We start from the raw sequence: 18,890 nt of genomic DNA, 5'->3' as shown, positions 1-18,890 counted from the left end.
TGATAGCGATGCCGTTTTGTCAGTTGTTAACCTTAGAACTTCGAACACGTTTACATTGTCAAACATGGCAGAGTTTATCAAGCGTGTTCTGCTATTAGTGTTTTCACAACGTTGTTACGATGAATTCTTCATTAATTTTAACTTTTTCGATGGTGCGTAAATCAATATTTACATATTGTTCTTTATCAGTAGTAGAAGAGAAAATATTATATGTTTACTACAATTATAATTGAATGAAATACAAATTCTGGGGTTATGGCTCTCAGCTGTTAATACTGCAGACAGAAGTGTAGGACACAAGTGCTTGACATGCATGAGTTTCAGAAATAGTTGTCGATGAGTAATTCTGATATTTTTCTTATACATTTCGGTGTAACAATCACTTATCAGTAATATGAATAGTAACACGATTAAAATTAAAAATTAATACGTGATGGGTAATAATTTTTAATATTGTAAAAGTGTTCCTTGATAAATTATGTTTTCTTTTTAAATTAAAATTAAACAGAAAATTCTGAGAAATTATGGTCAGTTGTTTCAAAAGTATGTATTCCATTTTACTATTTTTATTACAAAGTGTTCTTTCTTTTCGTACTAATTCTTGTTTTATAGGCTATATTTGTAATAATATAGGCCTAAAATAGTGCACAAGCTTTCAGATATTACTGTGTGGAAACGAATTAAAAAAACATAGGCCAGTGATAAAATTATTCTGTCTTAGAAGAAACAATTTTTCGATAGTATAGGCCTAGGCCTATATTGTACAAGATTTCATTCATTATAATTTATTAAAGTAATATCGCACATCAGTTTCTTAATGGTTGGAGGGGAGAAATGATTAGGCCTTTTGAGATGGTTCTATACCAGGGACGGGGAACTCGTATTGTAAACAGAGCAGTCAGCATGATACAGGTCTACCTACATACGACACCAACTAAGATAGCAGGAGAAGCTAAGCTCTCTGAGAGAGGCTGTTCCCCGTCGCTGGTCTATACTTAGTTACTGTCAGAGACTTTCGTAGAATAAGTCAGATAGCTGATATTATCTAGAAAATTGGTATGAAACTAAAATGAACTGTGAAGTAAACAGACTAAATTAATCTGACCTAATTGCACTGTACCTAATATAAACATATACTACAGCAGATACTAGGCCTATTATTAGGACAGTCATTTTACTATTTTTATTACAAAGTGTTCTTTCTTTTCGTACTAATTCTTGTTTTATAGGCTATATTTGTAATAATATAGGCCTAAAATAGTGCACAGGCTTTCAGATATTACTGTGTGGAAACGAATTAAAAAAACATAGGCCAGTGATAAAATTATTCTGTCTTAGAAGAAACAATTTTTCGATAGTATAGGCCTAGGCCTATATTGTACAAGATTTCATTCATTATAATTTATTAAAGTAATATCGCACATCAGTTTCTTAATGGTTGGAGGGGAGAAATGATTAGGCCTTTTGAGATGGTTCTATACCAGGGACGGGGAACTCGTATTGTAAACAGAGCAGTCAGCATGATACAGATCTACCTACATACGACACCAACTAAGATAGCAGGAGAAGCTAAGTTCTCTGAGAGAGGCTGTTCCCCGTCGCTGGTCTATACTTAGTTACTGTCAGAGACTTTCGTAGAATAAGTCAGATAGCTGATATTATCTAGAAAATTGGTATGAAACTAAAATGAACTGTGAAGTAAACAGACTAAATTAATCTGACCTAATTGCACTGTACCTAATATAAACATATACTACAGCAGATACTAGGCCTATTATTAGGACAGTCTGTTAAGTAAATAATTCTCACCAAAGGGGCTAGGATTTGAGTCCGATATTGTGCATGATTATTATTGGCCAGAATAGCTGTGGGACAAATTTCCTTCGAATACTGTAGTTGCCATTCATTAATTCCACCAGCTCATTAAATCCGAATAGCTTTTCTAATTAAAACGAGAGAAATTAATTCAATAAAGTCTTGTCAAAGGGCCTTCTATGCCCAAGGTTGCGGGTTCGATCCCGGGCCAGGTCGATGGCATTTAAGTGTGCTTAAATGCGACAGGCTCATGTCAGTAGATTTACTGGCATGTAAAAGAACTCCTGCGGGACAAAATTCCGGCACATCCGGCGACGCTGATATAACCTCTGCAGTTGCGAGTGTCGTTAAATAAAACATACCAGTAACATTTAACATTTCTTGTCAAAGTGATATTTCCCCGAAGTTAACAAGAATTGGTCATTGTGGGGAAATATAAACGACGACATCACGATAATACAACTTCTGTTCTTTCCTATTTATACCTGAATGTTTAAGAAGAAATTAAGTTACCAAGAATTGTGTAGATGTAGATAAGCTCGAAGACAGAATTTATTTACAAATATAATGTGCACTCCAGATTATTTGAGTGGCCAAATCAGGTATCCGAAACAAAGTTAATTTTATTAATAATAGACGTACATTTTAAAACGATAGTTGACATTTTAGGGTTATTTTTGAAATATAAATTATTAAATATTCGTCTCTATAAATTTTATGAGATTTTTATAATATAAAATTTATTTTTCTTCAGATTAAAAGTGTTAGCCACCCATGCTTTGTAAACATGTAAGTTACTTGAGAAGCCATAAGGAAATGATAGACATTTGCAATATTTACAAAGCAGTGAGAAGTTAATGAGTTTTTTTTATTTCACATGTGAACGAAATTATTTCATCTTCCACGAACATTATTCAGAAATAGTATAAATGAAAGTGAAAAATCTTTGTGGCAGTGAACTTATTTTACACATTCTAATTATTTAGATTCAGTGATTCCCAATCTTTTGGGTGTCACGTATCTTGAAGCTTACATTTAATTTTGGCAGACCCCCAAAATGTTTTGTATAATTTTGGCTGGTAGCCTAGTCATGTTTTACTCACTAACACTTGCATAATGTAGTTAATTAAACATCTCTTTCGAAATCCGTATTAATTGCTGAGCCAGAGATGATATCTTCCCAAGTGGAACATTATTCTGTCGGTTAGAATTTTTTCGAAAACTTTTCAGAGCATATTGGACAGTATTAGAAGTTTGTAATCCGCAGCTATTGTACCTTTCTTATGAGAATTGATTATGGGGTGAATATAAAACTGATTCGAAGTATCTGGGCTTTCTTCAGTATTAAGTATGTTGCTGAATTTATTGGCGATGAGTGATGTACAAAAAAGATGGTAACTTGAGTAAAAGATGCGAAATATTAACTAGACTGGGATCAGTATTCTTTCTAGTGGCCAGTACATGAGATATCTCTTTTAGAATGATGAGTTTTAATAGCTGATGATCTTCAGTAGAGATGGAAAGTTTAAAAATCGACAGGATGGGTGGTACAGTATCTGGAGAAAGAGCTTGTAAGAATGTATTTTGTAAATGGTGGATCATTAAGAGTGGAGTGAAGTTATTTTGTTTGCCTGTCTTGTACCAACTTAATTTATTCTGTATTGTCATCGTTGGAGGTTGTGAAGTGATGAATGATACGTTTAAAATAGTGGAAAACCTTCTTGTTTCCTAGGAGCTAAATAATTGTAAAAGGTAGGTTGAAACTGTATTTCTTGTAAGCCAGTCTATGTTTGGCAATCTCTCTGTTGCAAGTCTCGTTCCATCACAGTGGTTTGAGGGGAGTTTTTCTCCACCCTATTACTATTTACATGTTGGGGTTGAAATGGTGTGAAATGAATAAAAGTGCTTCTTGCTGTAATTGGACTCCTATATCAGGAGGGTAGTGAATCCATGGTGTCCAAGATTTTATTTATTATAGGCCCCTAATATTTTGCATTAAGTCATCGGTCAATCAAATTAAATCCAATTGAGTATTTTCCTGACTCCATCTTCTTTTCCTAGTTAAAATATGTTCAGAGGCTAGCTGCCAGGTTGTTTTGTATGGCTAGTTCTGTTAGTGGATGACGAATTTGCTGCTATTGTCGTTACTGATGAAAATTGGTAATACCGTAGAGCATAGATTATCCGAAACAATTGGGGAGTGTTCGGATAACTGATTTTTCGGATAACCGATCATTTACGAAAACAAATTGTACCGGTATCATAGGAGCAGTTGAAACAAAGAAACACTGTTATTAAACACAAAATTGTACACATTATTTTGTATCACACGTCTTACAAATATCACAGAGAACTGACTAGCCTAGTTTGACAAGTTCAAAATGGCCATTAAAGTAGGCCTACAGTTTAGGAAAAGAAGTCCAACATTTTTTTTGCCTCAGAGCTGAGACTTTTTTTTTTTTTTTTTTTTTTTTTTTTTGGGCAGCCAAATCTCCTAAACAGCGCTAGCGGAACTTCTACGTGGCGCGTACGCAAATTTGAATTTGCCGACTGGAATGCTTTTGGTTAATCAATGTTTCTGTTGATCGATATTTGGATAATCGATACTCTACTGTATTGAAATCTCCACATATTATTAACGAGAGAGTAGAAATGTGTGTAACGAAATAAACTCCCTAGATTTCCAGTATACTCTCATGATGTGAATATTGTTGATCGTAATTAAAATAATTTGAATACTACTTGTTGTGATTATGTCGTATTTCTTGGGAAGTTTAACTGATTTTTAAATATAGATTGCTACACCTCCGCCTATATCCTCTGTTGGCAGACTTTAAATTATATGATTCAATATTCCGCTGTTTCAAATTTCTAAATCATATTTTTGTAATGTTGATAATATTTAATATTTATTATTAATAGTTCACAGAAAAATATATACACATAATCATTAACATTATCACAATTTATAATTTTACACAAAAATATACAATTTTAAACTCAATTTCTAAAAATTAACTATTTAATATGAGTTGTTTTATCTTGCACTTGCATCTAGTTGTAATATTGATAACGTGATAGAACTTTTGAGATATTAAGTAGGAAATATCATTGATCTTATTACTCAAACTTCTGGTATTCCAATAGAGTAATTGGAGTCGAGCCGTAAGTAGGCCTATGAAGATTTCAAGTCTTTCAGTTGTGGTGTTATGTAGCCGGGTGCTTTTTGAATGTCGCTAGATAACAAGAGGCTTTAATTTTCTTTGTAAAGGCCCCCAAATTTAGATCGGCCACGTTAAGTTAATTATTAATTTGAAGGTACTGTTGAATTGTGTTAAGGCCCTTCAGTAGTCTGCTGCATTATATCCTGTTGTATTAATAGGCATCTTGTGTTTCCCTCTGTTGTTGAAGTAGAGTCATGGTAAGTGTTAGCTGTGAATGGACTTTTTAGTGCAGGTTTACTAAAAGGGGCGGTTGGTGCAGAAGTTTTGAGTAGCGGATAATTTACTGTAATATCACCATGAGAGGAATTATTCATCCGAAGAATGTTAGTCTAAGTGGTTTGCCCTTTGAGGATTTCCTTAGACTAATAGGTACTTAGTTACAGATAAGTTCTGTAAACTAGCAGCAATATTTTTTTTTTCCAAACTGAATGTAGGGCATTTGTCTAGCTCTGTACTATGGTGAGCTTGCTTACAATTAACACAGAAAGGTTTTTCTATTTCGCAGTCGGTTGCCATATGGAGACCATCACATTTCATATACCAAGTAGAGTTACAGCAGAATTTATGTTTATGATTTAAGAGTCCACATTTGGTTGGTACATTCCATTATTTGTTCTTTATATTCTTGCACATTATGCCTCTGAAAGTATGTCACACAATTGGGAAGTTTTTGCGACCTGAATGTAAGTTTGACTTTAGAAGAGGGTTTGTTTATAATTTGTCCTTTCTCGTTCTTGGTTTTATGATTCATTCGATAACATTAGTTACTATATATCCCTTCAACTACAGAGATATCACAAAGAATATCGGACATCGAGATGTCAGGGTCAACTATCACTTCGTGGACCAGGATGTTATACTTTTGTGTGAAGGATTTTGTTTGAAAATATTCATCAAAGTCAGAGTCAAGGAATTTATTCACTGATCAGCAGAAACGAAATAAATTTCTGTATGATTATACACTGATTTATGAATTTGAGAAACATTTTAATTGTTGTTATTCAGCGATTTTTCTAGTTTCATAGGATGTATTTGCTTAATGTTTTCTGACTTGCTTCTCGTGGTTACGAAAAAAGGACCTGTGTCCGAATAGATATATCTAGGAGGCAAATGAGACTTTTTTGTGCCTGAACCACCGTGACTTCCGGTAGAATTAAGTGTCAATATAGTAACATTTGAACGAATGATGTGTCTTTTTTAAGAAATCTTCCTCCATTTTCTCAAGTTGTTCCATTTTATGTAGAAAGAGTCCCCCGAAGGGGCCCTTTATTACCGAAATAAATTGAGGGGCGTTTTCACATAACTCGTTATCTACAAAATCTTCTTTTTTTCAAGACAACTCTTTTCTAAAATACACAACTGTAGATACCGAGTTTTGAAAAATCTCTTTTATTTCAAGATCAATTTACTGATATACTTACCAACTTTAGCTTAATTCTGATAGCACCATTGGATTCTCCTGACCCAAAAACATAAGGATACGGTAAAACCACAAAATCGAAAAAAAAAATGTAGATAACGAGTTTTGTGAAAACGCCTCTCTGTCTTAGGTTGAGTTAAATCAATACCTATCCGAAAAAAAGCAAAGTACTTAAACACAGTTTAGTCATTTCACAAATTTGACTAATCACACGAAAGGAAAGAACCACTTGCACATGTCTAACTAGTAATGTAGTATCTAAAGCGAAAATGACGATAGCTATAATTAACTTCTTATAACCTACACAAGAAGCAAATTACGAAATTCAAATATAAACCAATCACATTTCTCCATTAAAAAATTTGAAATATGAACACTTCAAAAACAAAAATATATCGCAATATATTGCACTTATCAACCATACAGAATCTATAAAAAAGAAATAAACCGTCATAGATGACGTACAATAAACCTCAATCATAACAACGGAACTATAGGTATCGAATAATATTCTAGACCCATAATTAGGATAGTAAAAAATATATATATAGATATTCAAGATTTGCAAGCCCACAGAAGTCCTTCAGGCGAACTCATTCCTGTTAAACTCTGTCTCAAAAGTCCGAGATAGCCAAAAAAATTCCATCAAGCTGATAAAAATCAAAGAATGTGATAGAGTAATCTTAGTTAAAATACCGTTTGAGACCACACCTTGGTTTCGTGGATCCCTTTGAAATCACTCTCTGATCACAAGTTTGGAACCGGTGATTTAGATTAATAAAAGTAACCCAAATAATATTAATAAAATATGGGTTGGCTGGCTTCATGTGCTGAGCAATTGATAGATAAGTCATTAACTCTTCTCAACTGGGCTTTGGTTAATTTTATTCTTGATCCCCATTTTTCAATTTGTGCAACCCATGCTAATATGTCGGCAGTTGCACTACATATAACTTTTTACATGGCTCTGAACCAATAAGGCTGTGAATCAGTATGGTCATCTCACTCTTCTCGATTGGAGCTGTCCCCAATTGTTATCAGAAGACATCTGTTGCCATGTTGCTAAGAGCTGGCAACAGAGTACAATAATGTCATAGCTACATATGTGTTCTAGATGCATAGAAAATCATATACTTCAAGCCTCCTCCTCCTCCTTCTCCTTCTTCTTCTTCTTCTTCTTCTTCTTCTTCTTCTTCTTCTTCTTCTTCTTCTTCTTCTTCTTCGACAACCCAGGGTGGATTTTTGTCTTCTCCATAATTCGCCTCCATCTCAATCCCCACCATTTGATTATCTTCATACTTTTCAGGTCTTCTTCCATGGATAGTAACCATCTCTTTTTTTAGCATTCCTTCCTTCCTTAAATGTCTTACTCCATTTGTTCATGCAAAACTGTATGGGACATTCTTTTGACATATCCCAGCCATGACAATCAGTTTGATTTATGAATCTCAACCAATGTTGTTGTTTAGTTAACTGTCCAAAGGCAGGTTGGAACCTCATAAGTGACATTAGTAAGGTATTACTCATGAGCCAGGAGATAATGGGATAAGGCGACCAGTTCCTTTCCCCTTCCACTGCATACATCGCTGACTATTATACTAATTAGACTAAGATGTATGCAAACAATTGTTCTTCCTCTGACATATCGTTAAGTGAGATGTACTGCCTGATAATAGTTATATGCGGAGACTAAGAGGAAGGTAGAAAATAGGAAAGATTGAAGAATGCTGGGGATGCAGTGAAAGACCTGTCCTTGGACAGAACACTATATATGTAAGTATATACAGTACATGGTTAATAATGCTTTATAGAGTAATTATTTCTGTTGTTTCAGGACCATGTTTAAAAGCAACATTAAGCAAATTTTTAGGACTTGGCATTGTAGCTGGATCTGTAATGGGTAAGTAGATTTTTATTAAGTAATGGATGTATGTTGATCTTATCTAGAGAATTCTCCTGAGCTAACATATTCTCAATGTTTTTGGTAATTCTATAGAAAGAATACAAAATGGGGCACAGTTTTTTCTTTTACAATTACCATTATTTCTTTAACAGTTGCGTACTACGAATACTATACAGTACTAAGCACGTGGTTTTACTTTCCAGCACTCAATACTTTCCACAGAATAACCTAGAACTTTTCACCTGTTGTATGAAGTAATGAATGGAAGTATCGCCGCTATATTGTCCATATTAGACGTCACGAGTTAATGGATGACCATTTAAATGTAAATCACGAGTGTTAATTATCTCCACTGGCACTAAAATGCTTTCTTGCTGGTGCAGTTCAGATCGCCAAACACCAGCTGTCCAGAAATTTCCACCTGGACCTCCTTAGGTTAGGTTAGGTTAGGTTAGGTTAGGTTACAGTGGCTATGGGCGAGTTAGGACGATCCTTTGAACGTCGGCCATACTGAGTCCTATTGTGCACCCCGAAGTGTATGGGATGAATGAGGATGAGGGTGTACCAGCCCACCGGCCGCATGTGACCCCTCATCCGCTCACCCAATGGGGACCCCCCTACCCTCCCCCGCCCTAAGTTCACTGTTATTATTATTATAATTGTTATTATTATTATTATTATAATCAAATAAGTGTGTCGCAATATCGTAGGTGTTCAGTAAAGTGTGTCGTCAGTCAAAAAAGATTGGGAACCACTGGGTTAGGTGGTGATGTGATGAAGGTCTGAAGTGTTGCGAAACGCGTAAAAATATGATAAAGTATACGTAACCTTTGTGAAAACTGTTTTTATTACGCAAGTAGTAATAATAATGTCCCGTACTCGTATATCTTTCCAAAACTTTTAGTTACGATAGATTGTTGGTGAGTATGGAAATTTGCGTGAACTGGAGAAATGTTAAAACAAGAGTTGTGGGGACGTACTTCATTATAATTTTGTTGCAAAAGGAGTAGGGAAGGTCTTGTTCGACTTATGTGAAAGTATCAACTGCACTGTCATTCTTCGGTATGATGATATGTTGACTTTCACTGCTGATAGCCTTATCTTTGTCATTAGTAGTTTTGTATTTCAGCTGAATCATCAGCGCTCTTTGAAATTTAGCTTATGACTTACGAACAAACGAAACTACTTGTATCTTCGATACATGAGTATTATATTTGGTGGACAAAGCAGTTGTATGTTTTTCTCTATATACTTCAATTTTTTTAAAAATTCTCATTCCATCATTGCTATTTCGCCATGTCCTCACTTCATCATTTTTGGACATTATTTGTAATTTAAAGGAAACATTGAGTTGTTAGCAGAAGAGGAAATGATACTAAGGGATATGATACTGGACCTATATGACAGCTGTGAGCAGTATGGAATGAAGATAAATACCAACAAGACGAAGACCATGTATGTATGTATTTATTCACACTGCAAATGGGTATGTATACCCGGTGGCAGTGGTAACTAATTACACTCAATAATGACAATTAATAATAAACACAACGAATAAAAAACAATAATTAATAATAATAATAATAATAATAATAATAATAATAATAATAATAATAATAAAATAATAATAATAACAAGGAGCATCCTAAATTAAATGAAGCATGGTCACTTAAAATAACATTTAAAGTAAATCTAATTTGTATCTTAACCCTGAGTTCGAACTAAGACGCACGAGTGTGACAGGTTCATACCTGCACAAGTACCTTTCGGCACTACACTTATTTCGCTGTCAACTCACTCCTTGCACTGATTCTACCTGATTTCACTAACACTTCTAAACATTTCACTGTTCAAATACATTGCACAGCCACTTCACTGACACCAACACACTTCACTTACACAATAGACTTCACTGGCACTACACACTTCACTGACACAATACACTTCCTCACTGATAGAACACTTCAAATAACAAGATATCAATTACACCCTTTAAGTAATGTGTATAATATACCTCCGTCTATTAGTAAAGTCCTTAAGCCTATTTTTAAATACATTTTTTGTTATTGGTAAAGCATTTAGTAAGGCTGCAGGTAAAGCATTCCAGTCCCTGATAGTACGATTGAGAAAAGAAAACTTTCCAGTGTCCGTCCTCTGTCTTCTTTCCCTTTCCATGGTCATAGGAAGAAAAGTAAAGAAGGTAAACTTGCGAATTCTAAATAAGGCAGTAGAGCAAGTGAACAGCTTCAAATACTTGGGTGTACTATAAGCAGTAACATGAGCTGCTGCCAAGAAGTCAAAAGGAGAATAGCAACTGCAAAGGAAGCTTTTAATAGAAAAAGGAGCATCTTCTGCGGACTAAAGAAGAGATTAGTGAAGTGCTTTGTATGGAGTGTAGTATTGTATGGGGCAGAAACATGGACATTACGACGAAGTGAAGAGAAGCGACTAGAAGCTCTTGCAGTCGCGTTCGATCTACACAGTAATGAAATGTGGATATGGAGGAGAAGGATGGAGCAAAGGTTACGTATTCTCCTAGATCACCCAGATTGCTCGGCCTTATGGGCTTTGACGCTAACAACTTTTGTCAAGTTTACTATGCTGCCATCTAGTTGTTACATAAAGAGTAACGTCATAACTCCCATTTGAATTGAATTAGCGACCGTACTGCCATCTCGTGTTCGTTTACGGCGGACGGGTGGCGATCCTGGCGGTTGTTCTCTTCAGAGTGCTGCCGATTTTAACATAAGAATGAGCAATCTGTAGTATGTGATGTGGGGTATACTTGATCATGTTTTTACGCGTTTCGCAACACTTCAGACCTTCATCACAGTAAAAGGTCGACGGCAATATATTACCTGAGCGAAACCTGTTTTCTGACGAACGCTGTGTAGTATGACACTGATGATCATATATTGTGAGTTGGGAAATCATGGCAAGCTAAGCGAAACATTCATTGTTAAAGTGTTTCCCAATTCTCTTTTTATTACCATCGAAAATTAATAATAAAAATCAATCTATCTTCTAAAATATTGAATTAAAAATGACAAATTAGCTCGAATCGACAGTTGAAAAACGGCTCAAAACAATAGAAAAAAAAATTTTAATGTTACAACTACGATTTTATAAGTTAAATTTGAAGTGTTTCCTTTATGGCTAACAGAGCTATAGTTTTCAGATTCTGAAGATTTAGGTGGAAAAAGTTGCAAATCTTGACCAGTTGTTTCGGTATTGTGCCTCTAGCTCCAACTAACATACTGCAGATATGAATCCTTTTGAGCATAGGCGGAGAGAGAACCGTTTCCTTGCGGGGGCAAAGCAAAACCGTAAAATCCCCATATAACGGAGTTAAGGTACGGTTTGTTTATGGCGATCATCGTCGGACGCACATCGCCGGCGATTATAAACGCTGGCGATGATCGCCGAGAAGTGGTTTCTTTATTGACGCACATCGCTGTAGATTCTCATTTGTTTATTCCTTCATCTACTACAAGTAAATTAATGTAGGCCACGGACATAATCTAAAAATTATAAATAAATCCAAGATAATGAAGTTGCTATTTAATCTAGAAGAGGGAGATGACGATATCAAAATCTCGCATGCGTATTATAAAAGGAACAAGCTACAGACTAATGAAATATTCAGGAATAGGTTTACAGAATTCTGTTTTAACATATTGATAATGGGACATCTTTATAAAAACGCTACAAAATTTAAGGAATATTTCAGACTCTCACCTGACCAGTTTGATTATGTTTTGAGTTTAATTGAAAATGACAATGTTAAATTACCTACAAATTTTGTCAAGACCCCCGTAACTCCAGTTGAAAGATTGGCAGTAACTCAGGTTATGAACTGATTATTATTATTATTATTATTATTATTATTATTATTATTATTATTATTATTATTATTATTATTATTATTATTATTATACTGTATTACATTACATGGTGTATTCCAAACAATAATAAAAAAAAAAATGGCTAAACTAGCGCTGAGGTAGTTTCCTTCTTAATCCGCTTATACACTTTACATGTACGAACATGTGATAGGTTAGGTTTGGTTCGTTTGGGCTTTTATTATGCCTTTTATATACGATCAACTACATCTCTACAAAAAAAAAAACCGCTATATTTCAGAATACCGCGTAAGTACTTAGGTAGGCCTAGTCACAGAAAACTTACAGAAGAGAGAATTTCCCCCTTACCCAACACTGAACGAAATTCTCTGGGGCTCGGGCGTGGTAAAAATGTAATATGTAATGTAAGGGTTTATTGTTTAATTTGTTTATTAATTCACATGCTCATATTAAAAAGAGCATTATGTTGTGACACATATTCAATAATAATTTCGTCTTCAGACCGCGAAAGATTACAAAACGTCTTGATTTGTTTTGCAGCGTACAGACGTGGTTAACGTGTACAGATTAGATATTCGATATTACAACATGATCTTGTCTAAATATCGATTATTGAACACGAATGCGGCGATGTGCGTCCTGAATTTGCTTCAGAAGCAACCTCCAGCGATCTGCGTCGCGTCCAACGAACTGCGCTGGCGATCTTCGCTGTAAAGAAACCGTGCTCATTCATTTTAACTGCTAGCAACTCCGGCGACGATCGCTGGCGATGTGCGCCCGGCGATGATCGCCGTAAACAAACCGTACCTTCATGGGTGACATCATTTATCGCCTCCCCCCGTTATAGCTTCACTTTGGTGCAGTATACTGGAATATGATCATTTAATAAAGGTATTTTCTGGGGGCATGTTTCTTACATCCATATCCGCGATGTTTCGGACCGAGTTGTATAGGATTTGAACTGTAGGTCTACTACAAATTATAATAGGACATAACTTAAAACAATCTCCCTCTTTTTCTCTCTCGTACAGAAACACATGTATACATCAATAAAACTACGTAACAGTGCTAACAGAAACTTTTTTATATGAAGCTTACCTTCCTGAAAACATTATATGAAAGGTAAATTCTAATTATTTTATTTAATTTCGTCTTTAAGTTTCCAAGTGGCGGCCTCTACTCCTACAAACTTCTAACACATGAGTACAGGCTGTTACAAAAGAAACATTACATTGCTTCTATTCCTCAAATGAGGTATATAAATTCTTATACATTCAGAAATTTAAAATAAATGTTATAGTCCAGACACATGATCTGAAGACATTAATTCATCAATTTAAGCACAGAAACTAAATCATACACAAAAGCAAACAAGATGTTTTGAATTTGAAAGATATGTTGGTTCAGAAAAGTGTGAATACAATTAATAATTATATATAATATAATAAATTTTCAGTCAAATACACTTTTCAATTTGTGAGGTCAGATAATCTGTTACATCACAATATTTAGTACGAGGTCACTAATATTTTCGATTTTAAAAAGTCATCTTCAGGTGCATGAGATGCAAACAATATTTAAAAAATAGGTGATAAGTTGATCTATCCCCTCTCAGTTATCTGTCCATACATCATCACTCAGTCTAAAACATGTAACGTCGGGTGAAACACGCCCCCTTGTCTGGATGCAAACAACTGAACAACTATACAACTATGGCATTCACCACGACGAATTAGACTGCGTGCTCTCCCACCAACAGCATTTGCATCACAGCTTCTCCATCTTTTTAAATTTAAATTTATACATTATATTTAACATTTAACATAGTTAATATCAAATTGTACAAATTTAATTTTAATGATACGATCTAATGAGAATACTTAGCCTTTAATTGTATAAGGTTAATATGCTGTGCCTTCTCCTTGTCTTATATACACACGAGAATCTAGCATCAGTGTTCAGCTTTACCATGTACAGTTTACCTCAAGAGGCACGAAATTTATATAATTGTAAATGCCAGTACGTGCATTATTTACCATGTTATTAATTGCTAGATCAACTTATCACCTATTTTTAAAATATTGTTTGCATCTCATGCACCTGAAGATGGCTTTTTAAAGTCGAAAATATTAGTGACCTCGTACTAAATATTGTGATGTAACAGATTATCTGACCTCACAAATTGAAAAGTGTATTTGACTGAAAATTTATTATATTATATATGACTATTAAGATGTTTTGAATTCATTATTTTCTAATGTTAATAGAAAAAAAAGTTCAGATAAGTTTGGGGGGGGGGCAATATACCCCTCCCATGACCCCCCATAACTTCGCCTATGCTTTTGAGGTGGTACTTTTGCAGATAATACGGAATTGTGGACTCACTTCCCACATCCTTTGGAACTCATTAACTGCACAGAAACAACTTCGCACAGTAACCAATAAAACACTGTAATCAAGTCTTCGAAATTTCGCAGCTAGTAGGGAATCTAAAAATGACATTGGCGTTGCGAGTCAAAATGTCTCGAAAAAGTTTGTCTACACCAACTGCATCGAAATACAACATTTTGCCTCGTAAAAATCGTTCCGTGACGAAATTCTGGGTGTGTTGTGCGCCCGACCTAATATTACCTTATATACGTAGAATATTAGAAATAAGCCAGTTTTTCCACATTCTGAGAGTCACTTGATATGAAATGACTCATAGAATTAATGAAGACATGTTTCCTCGAAATATAATATGAGACTCTATTTCATTGCTGCGACATCCTTGCCTCGCGTGACCTAGTAAAAGTCTTTATGGTAACAGCCTGTAACTGGATTTACACATTTCAATCGATGCAAGCCTTTGAACCTGGCATCCTTTGCGTTTGTTCTTATTATATTTTTCGTTTGTCTTTTGTAATTTGATGTATTGCAGAATGGGAATTCTTGAATGCTCATCTGCAAAGTGCTGTTCTATTACTGAGGGAAATAGATTATTCTATTTACGGAACAGTTGAAAGAATAATAGGAAGAAATAAATAAATATTTTGTATGACTCAACATTTCTGTTGGTAATGTTTGGTGGGTTGTTATTGTGCATTATAATAAAATGCAGTTGATTTGATCTTAATTGATTTTAAGTTGTTTATTCATTGCTTCAGCAGTGAAATACTCCTGTTTGCCATTAAATGAAAGTTCTTTAGATTAGTCATTATTCTTATTTAGCAGATATTTCATAAGGGCATTTATATGTATAATTACTGTAGTTTTGTCCATTGGTTATCGTGCTTGCTGTCAGAATTGCGTGACTTGCGACTTCAAACCGGACTGAATTCATCGATTATTAACAGCGATAACAAATCCTTACGAAAACCGGTAGAACCGTCACAAATTATGGAACGTAAAATATCTTGTCTAAATGAGAAACTCTAGACAAAATGTACTTGTCATTTCACGCTTAACTTATGTCAAAATTGAACTACTGTTCTCCAACCAGGAGATCAACCGTGAAAGGAATGTGCTTACTATTACCTCATCTATTGGAACGAAGTAGATAAATAATATTACCGTTATAACGCCAGTTTAAAAACCATGCGATCTCCTGCATATGTTATTTCCTGTATGAAGAGATTAAAAGACCAGGAGATTAACTATAATCTAATTTTGTAACTAAGGTAGTATCAATATGTCTGTATCAATGTTATGGTTCGTGCTGTGAGAGCTAGCCAATAGAGATAAGAGTACCCACGTGTGTGACCTTATGGCATCTTATGACATCAACATTCATTCACAGCATTACCCCCCTTCGTCTCATCCGGCGGAGACTTTCTCGTGGTTGGAGCACAGTATGTTAGTTTTTTTTTTGGGGGGGGAGGCTTATCTTCGGGGATAAAGAATTCCGCTTTTCAGATTCTTCCACATCAAATAGAATCATCCACATTTCCAAAATTAGTAGTGTGCAGGAAGGTTCTTTTTTTATAATCCATCATCGGAGGGAGCTGACAGAATTCTTTACGCATTGCAGCTATTTTTATTTTTATTTTAGTAGGTTATTTTACGACGCTTTATCAACATCTGAGGTTATTTAGCGTTTGAATGAGATGAAGGTGATAATGCCGGTGAAATGAGTCCGGGGTCCAACACCGAAAGTTACCCAGCATTTGGGTTGAGGGAAAACCCCGGAAAAAACCTCAACCAGGTAACTTGCCCCGACCGGGAATCGAACCCGGGCCACCTGGTTTCGCGGCCAGACGCTCTGACCGTTACTCCACAGGTGTGGACTTGCAGCTATTGACTGATCTACAGGGTGCAAACGATATAAACTGCAAATATATATATATATATATATATATATATATATATAATATATATATATATATATATATATATATATATATACACACACACACACAAACACACACACAATGGTATTAGAGCATAAATAACGGAAGAAAAAAAGTCAAATTGGCATTGTTTTCCCAGAAAAGAATGTGTGTTGTTATTCTAACGTTTTTGAAAAAGAGAGAGTAGACAGTCATTATTTAGGCTACTTTGTTTGATATGTACGCTGAAGCAGTCGTTTGTTACTCTGTTGTGTATTGGTATGCGTTGGGTGCAAGGTCGTCGGAAATAACATTTGCGTTTAGTCGAAATGTAAACAAATAATTAAACTACTATCATTCTTAAAATAATGATGTTTTACAAATTAAAAATAAAATTATAAGATATAATTAAATTTCAGTAGACCGATATGTACTGCCTATAATAATTTTGGCAGTTTATATCGTTTACACTCAGTATTATACGTCTCTCAGGAAGAGAGATGAAACGATAAACGTTCTGTGGATGGATTGCATAGGAGCAGTTCCGTAACTGTCAACGGATCGTCAGAACTGCATAGCAGATATATTAGTGTTTTGCCGACTAGAAACGGTATTTGGTCATAAGTGTTAGAGAGAGTGTTTAAATCAGTGGCGATTCCTCCATGAAGGATACGAGGATGATCCTACAGTTTAATTTCGTGCCTCTGAGGATAGAAAATATGTTTACTCCTGCGAAAACATTTGAATTACAGATTTTGATTTTCAATGCGTCCCGACATATTAATTTCATTTAAGCTTCCACTTTCTGTCGTGAGTTGTCGCCACTGCACAGCTCTGAAATAATTTCCGAGGAACCATCAAAATATCTTACAGCAAACGGTATTTCTAACAGTGAAGTTAGTGGGCAGGGAAGGGTGCGGAGGGCAGGGTATGGCTTGAGTTTAACCGCGTTTGAGGATGTGACTAATAATAATTATATCCTAATACTACGACTCTTCTTTCTGGATGATGGAGACCCTGTCAGAGACTGCAATAAGAATTTTCAAGTACCCTTATAGCCTCCTTAAATGCAGTTCATTGATCATCTTAAAAGAATAGAATAAACGGAATAATAAATAATTTAAAATAATATAACAAATAAAATGAATAAAAAACAAAATTACATAAAAATAAATAAAATAAGCTATAATAAATACAATAATTAACAGGGCTTTCAGATGACAGGACAGCCGAAAGAATATCTGAAGTTGTATTTTATCATTTAGAAGAATTTAACTGTAGCAAGAAATTAATTGCACAAATGTACGACGGAGCATCGGTAAATATCGGGCAGTACAATGGCTTAGGAGCCATCTTCGCAACTAAAAAGGGGAGGAGAATCGAACTTCACAACTAATAAATTGCCAGTTCCAGAGTGATGAGTCAAAGACTAACATAGGCCTGCTTGTATTGATTTTGCTTGCTCTATTATTATATTATTATTATTACTAATAGTATATTATTATTAATATTAGTTTCTGTCTTGGTCATCAGTCGTCAATCTCATATCCTACATACAAAAAATATCACAAGTTGCCACTGGTTTAAATCTGGTCGGTCATTTCCGTCTGTTTTCTTCCAACTTGTTACATTGCTGCGTGAAATTTTTGTAATGGTATTATATGAAATGACGAAAGAAATCGTGTAATGGAAAGGTTAATGGAATAGAATTTTTTAGTTTAAAAAATAAGAAAACTGGAAAACTTATGAAAAATCGATCTTGTCCTTCGGAAGTAACATTTTAAACAACGTGCACTTGTTTCCGCGAAATACGAGTAATCTCACACTCTAGGAATAAAGAACGTTTAAATACAAAATTTATGACTTCCATAATATTTATTTATTTATTTTTTGTTTATCCATTGACATATCACTTTCTTTAATACGTAACATTTCACAGTCGAAGTAATTGAGTTAACGTGTTCAAGAATTAATCATTAATACAAATTTGCGTCATTTACAGTTGAAGCGTTCTTTGGGTCTGAATCTCTGCCACGTACCAACAGATATTAGTTGACATAGCAGAATGCTGACCCAAGAGAGAAGTATTTCATATAGCTACCAGGAAAGGGAATTGATTTCTAAAGTGCACAGCATTGCAAACGGGAGTAAAAACGACCGACCTTCATACGAAGTTGTCAAAGGTCAGAAATGCACAGCTCAAGTTTGCGGTGTGATACTAGTAAGCGCGTTACTATGCGAGCGAAGTCCATCCCCGTCTCTGTCACACATTCTTCATGCGTAGCTATTGACCGTAATTTGTGCCTACTACAGTACAATAGTTCGTGATATTTAATCGTTCAGATACACTCGTAGGGC

General features: G+C 34.9%; 1 protein-coding gene across 3 annotated transcripts in view; it reads left to right on the top strand.

The window, feature by feature from the left end:
* Window positions 1-18,890, top strand: part of LOC138710869 (mannose-P-dolichol utilization defect 1 protein homolog) — a 524,941-nt gene continuing 506,051 nt past the window's right edge. For 2 of the 3 annotated variants that reach the window (XR_011335319.1, XR_011335318.1), the window contains exons 1-2: window positions 1-152; window positions 8,294-8,359. Coding sequence is in view for 1 of the 3 variants with exons in the window: in XM_069842044.1 (XP_069698145.1) it covers window positions 65-152; window positions 8,294-8,359 (154 nt within the window). In the remaining 2 variants the exon portion in view is untranslated. The remainder of the gene's footprint in view (window positions 153-8,293; window positions 8,360-18,890) is intronic. The other variant, XM_069842044.1, reaches the window with a different exon arrangement.

The sequence above is a fragment of the Periplaneta americana genome, chromosome 12 (assembly GCF_040183065.1).
Source record: "Periplaneta americana isolate PAMFEO1 chromosome 12, P.americana_PAMFEO1_priV1, whole genome shotgun sequence".
In the NCBI taxonomy this organism is placed as follows: Eukaryota; Metazoa; Arthropoda; class Insecta; order Blattodea; family Blattidae; genus Periplaneta; species Periplaneta americana.
Note: the sequence above shows the minus strand (reverse complement) of the source record. Positions and strands in the feature narration are given on the sequence as shown.